Genomic DNA, 4,843 nt, shown 5'->3' on the forward strand with positions numbered 1-4,843 from the left:
TTATACATTTATTATACGTTTTAGTTTTGAATATAGATGCATTTTCAATCCATTTTTACTAAATTAAAAACGCTAGAAAATTGGAGAATTAAATCCATTGTAATTATGAGACACTATATGACGCCAACTAAATTTGAGAATTGAATTGTGTGTTGAAAACCTGAATTTTTTTTCCTTCAAAAACTTGGTAAAAAAGTGTTTAATTTGTTTTACTATCCAGTAATTATGATACATGAAATTCTAAAAGAGAAATGTATGTTTGAAAAAATTCAGAAAAAGATACAAACATATGAAACAGTTACAACTTGATTACAAAAACTACAACAAGAAGAAGATTTGGAAGCTTCAAGCTTCACTTAAATGTGTATATTAAAAATAGGTAGATGCACTGATGCCAACGGAAGTATATATGCTTTGTGTGTTGTGGACAGTCTTCACGTCCTCTTATTCTTGCTTCCAAACAGCAAGGAGAAGTAAAACAAGATCCTAAAGAAGAGACCCCAAGCTAACGTAATCCACAAACAATCCCATTTGCTCAACTGAGAAATACCTTGCTGCATAAGTAAGTCAGGCCCTGTTCTCAAGCATGTGGACTCCGTTATCGTTGTTCCTAAAGAGCTACTCAGTGTATCGAGGAGCTTAACCTTCATCGCATCAGGCACTTTCGCCAAAAGCGTACCATCAAACACTTGGACTCCTCTAACAAAACAACGAGATGGGTCATCAAACTCGTTGATCAAGACAGCTTCGTAGGGATACTTCAACAACGAAATGTAATGAAACCATATCCAGTAAACCGGTATCCGATCCCGGTTAATGTAGAATCCACCCAAGAGTAGACAGTAGGAAAGATAGGCAATAGTGATCATGAAACTTATCATGACATTCGGAACCAAACCGGATACGAAGGTGACAAAAGAGGATCCAGACCAAAAGCCTGCGTAGATTATGAGGCAGTAATAAAGGAAGCTCTCTAGTCCACCGCTTAAACCAACAGTCCAGAACGTGGTCGCAGCAAATGCAATTGAGAGAGCAAGTAGCTGAGGCAGAGAGACAAGAGAGTGAGAGATTACGTACGAAGATGTTCTGTATGCGTTGCGCGTTGTCTCTCTCAAGAAAATGAACCGTTCTTGGAGAAAAACTGGAACGTTGTCTGCACAGACGTAGAACATCGTGGACATGCCAAATGCAAAGAAAGCCATCCGCTCTTGTGCACCTCGTGGAGTGTTGTCAAGCCTCCAGTATATAGTAGCTAAGAGAAGACCAGTGACCATGACAGTGGCGATCCTTGTCCCTAAGAGCTCGGGTGTCCGGATCCAGTTTTTCATGTACCGTTTGGCTAAGATGAAGGTCTCGACCAAGGGCGGGTTTGCGTATGAAGATAACGAGTCCATGGAAATGGGATTGGAACTGGTTGAACCGGAGACTAGTTTGCCCCTAGAAACACTTGCGGTAATGGATTCTTTTAGAGACAAGGCTTGGTAAGGTGTGGTCATTGGCGTGGCTCGAGCAGATTGGTTTTGTTGCCGCTTTTCGTTGAATTCAACCAACTCTGTGGTTCCTTTACTAGATCCTTCAAGCTGACGAACTAGGTCAAGTGCGAACTCGGTTATGTTCTCTTTCTCCGGGATAGGATGTCCGAAATCAGACAAGAACTGAGGAAGACTTGTCGGAGAGCCGCTGAAAACATTCTTGCCGCGAGATAAGATGATAAGACGATCAAGCAAGTCAAGAACTCGAGCGCTAGGTTGGTGTATTGTCATAATTACGATACTACCACTCCTAGCTATACGTTTAAGAACCTGAAAACCGAACCGGATCTGAGATTTAGGTAAGTAATTTTATTAATTAAAATATTTTGAAATATATGGTAAACTATATAAAATTTTTGAAGATAATAAGACGAATGTTTTATCCGGCTGCCTTACCTGAACCACCATAAACGCGTTGGTTGAATCCAACCCGGACGTAGGTTCATCAAGGAACAAGAGGATAGGATCGTGGATGATATCGATTCCTATCGACACGCGCCTCCGCTCTCCACCAGAGACTCCACGGTGTCCCTCGTCTCCTATTATGGTATCCGCCGCGTTTCTGAGCCCTAACTGGTCTATTAGGGTTTGAACACGCTCCATTTTCTTGGACTTGGACAAGCTTCTCGGGAGACGAAACTCTGAAGCGAACATTAGAGTTTCTTTGACGGTGAGCATCGGGAACAAAAGATCGTCTTGCATGACGTAAGCTGATATCACTTTCAGCAAACGAGTTTGCAAGATCTTCTCTCCGTTTAGAGTTACCGTGCCTCTCAGGCTACTCACGCGTCCCGCTAGCGCGTCGATCAACGTGGACTTTCCCGCTCCGCTTGCTCCGAGAACGGCTAGGATGTCTCCGTCGCAAGCCTCGCCGGAAACATCGTTGAGTAGAGTTTTCACTGAAGCTGGCTTTCCTCGAGAGAAGTCAAACCGCCGGCGATGTACGATGTCGTAGCTGAGGTTGTTGAAGGACAAGAGAAACGGTACGGGTCTTATTTCAGGGGATGTGAGATCAAGTATGTGATGAGTCGAAGCATCTTCGCCGGAGTTTTTCTTCCGGTCACCTCCGTCGAAATCTTTCAGGAGCTCTCCGAGCGTCGGTTCGCTGCCGCCGTCGAATGATATTTCTTGGGATTCAGCAGAAACACGTGGCATCGTCACAGGGGAACTTAATGGCTTATTCTTGGAGATGAAGCTAACAGTGAAGTATCACTGTACAAGTGGAAACCCTAAGAAAATCAGAAGTACATTTAATATAAACGAAGATATATATAACACGATGAATCCGATATCTGGATTCATTCTTCTGCAGAAAATATAAAATAATTGATTAAAAATCTATTTAAATTTGCAAAAAGTTACTCTCCGTATGATCCCTTATATACTGAATCACAAGTCACTCGACCAATCATATTTCACCACCTAGATAATTCTTCTTTTTTTAAAAAAAATACTGAAAAGAAAAAATAATCGAAACAAACACTATATTTCTTCCCTCACTTCAGAAAAGAAAAAGCAAACTTATTCTACCAGCCTCAACCGTTACGTACATGCGTAGCCATGATCGCCACCACCTCCTCCATTACATCAATTTTAAATGAATAACTTCCACAAAAAATTACTTATAAAATTATTTCGAGTTGTTTACTTCTTCCACGAAGTAACGGAAATGTTTTCATCTCTCCTAATTCTTTTGATTTGGAAGCGACGACATCATATCTTTTTTTTTTCTTCTCTTGATAAAGACTATCATTCATTCTAATGGTTTTTGAAGTTAGGGAAGCGATCAAAATTGTGTACAAAATAATTCTGCAAAAGATAAAGCAAACCTTACAGATGGCTTACAGAAATTCTATACATTGGTAGGTGGTGCATACGAGTTCGTATTACAGTTATTTAGCAAATGATTTAGCATAAAAGTTATGTCTCAGCATTTAATTATTTGATGTTGTGCAGTTTTGAATCTTTTTTGTTTTGTTTTGCAGAAGAACCGATGTTACCACATCTTCACACGGCCATGACTTTCTTCCTCCGACCAAAGCTCTCGACTAAAAACGAAGGTCAATAAGCAGACTATTTAAAGTGAAATGAAGAGGTATGATTGTCAGAAAAATCAAACTTAATTACAAGTAGATTCTCTGCTTAGATTGAAGAAACAAAACGAGATATTCTAGGTTAAACTCGACACAACTAAAGAAGAATGGAAGAGAAGGGAGACTCTCAACCCACCTACCGCTCACGTTTTGATAAATGATAAATAGGTCAGATGCAAAACCTTTTAACCATTCAAAGGAGCATTAAAAAAAAATTTGCCAATAAATTATTTTCCCCTCTTTAAACATCAATAAATCTTAAAAAACATTTTATGCTTGAAAATTTCTTAAATATCAAATTTGCAAAACCTTTAAACAGTATTTTATGTAATAAATATCACAGGCGTAACATATATAAGCATGTCTGGACAGGTCTGAGGCAACTAAATATGTTTACTTCACATATAAAAATTATTAGCATACTATCTCAAATTTTGGTCAAACAAGTATAATATCTAAATTATGCAATATTTATTTTACTATATTTCACTAATAAATATAGTAAAATGTCATGTATAATCAATTACTTTTTTATAATTATTCAGATTTCTATTTATGTAAAGTAAATATATTTTCTGGTCACAACACTTTTAAGTTGAACTAAAAATAAGTTTTTGTTATTTATGAAGAACAAAATTAAATTTTCAAATTTATTTAAAACAATGAAAGAATAACCGTGCTTAGCACGGGAGAAACATACTAGTTTTCTATAAAGAGGTCACAAGATTGATATTTTAGTCTATTATAAAGTATTATAAAGATCATGAATAATACTAAAAAGAAACTGGGACTCACTAACTTATGAAATGGTAAACTTACTTGTTTTTCTTTCAATTATCTTCTTTCCGGGAGCCAAAAGACATATCTGTAGTTTAGTTTTTGGTATGAGCACAAACAGCACTCTCACTCTCCTCCTATTTAAAAGGAATAGAAACTCATTTATTATTTTTGTCTGAATTTTTTTTTTTTTTTTAAAAAAAAGACATAAGAAAGAAGAAACACGTCTCTTTAATTAATTAGTAAGAAACTCTATTAAGTAGGAATAGAAAACCAACGAGAAGAAAAATATTAATAAATTAAAGAGTACATTACAACAGAAATGTTGTTCAGCAAAAAAAAACACTGAAGTGGATATATATCACACCGTGTTAGTAGCTATTAGATTTTAAATCTTACTGGATATCTGACAAAATACAAATAACCTGATTCAGATTAAAA

The 4,843-nt window shown here is 37.1% G+C and overlaps 1 protein-coding gene across 2 annotated transcripts; it reads right to left on the reverse strand.

The window, feature by feature from the left end:
- Nucleotides 1–252: 252 nt before the first annotated feature.
- On the reverse strand, nt 253–4,559 carry LOC106311891 (ABC transporter G family member 18-like). Of its 2 annotated transcripts, none has more exons than XM_013749215.1 (3): nt 4,445–4,559; nt 1,929–2,761; nt 253–1,802 (listed from the first exon to the last, which is right to left on the reverse strand). In XM_013749215.1, exons 2-3 carry the CDS (start codon nt 2,685–2,687, stop codon nt 435–437), a joined length of 2,127 nt encoding a protein of 708 aa, XP_013604669.1. In that variant the 5' UTR covers nt 2,688–2,761; nt 4,445–4,559; the 3' UTR covers nt 253–434. The 2 variants fall into 2 exon arrangements, with proteins under 2 accessions (XP_013604669.1, XP_013604670.1); XM_013749216.1 differs by having other exon boundaries at nt 1,929–2,744; nt 4,445–4,547.
- Nucleotides 4,560–4,843: the final 284 nt, after the last annotated feature.

Source organism: Brassica oleracea, chromosome C8, assembly GCF_000695525.1.
Source record: "Brassica oleracea var. oleracea cultivar TO1000 chromosome C8, BOL, whole genome shotgun sequence".
Classification (NCBI taxonomy): Eukaryota; Viridiplantae; Streptophyta; class Magnoliopsida; order Brassicales; family Brassicaceae; genus Brassica; species Brassica oleracea.

Coding starts and splice junctions, on each gene's coding strand:
- LOC106311891 (XM_013749215.1), bottom strand. CDS start 2,687: ATGCCACGTGTTTCTGCTGAATCCCAAGAAATATCATTCGACGGCGGC. Junction 1,803..1,928: donor ACGCGTTTATGGTGGTTCAG/GTAAGGCAGCCG, acceptor TTCGGTTTTCAG/GTTCTTAAACGTATAGCTAG.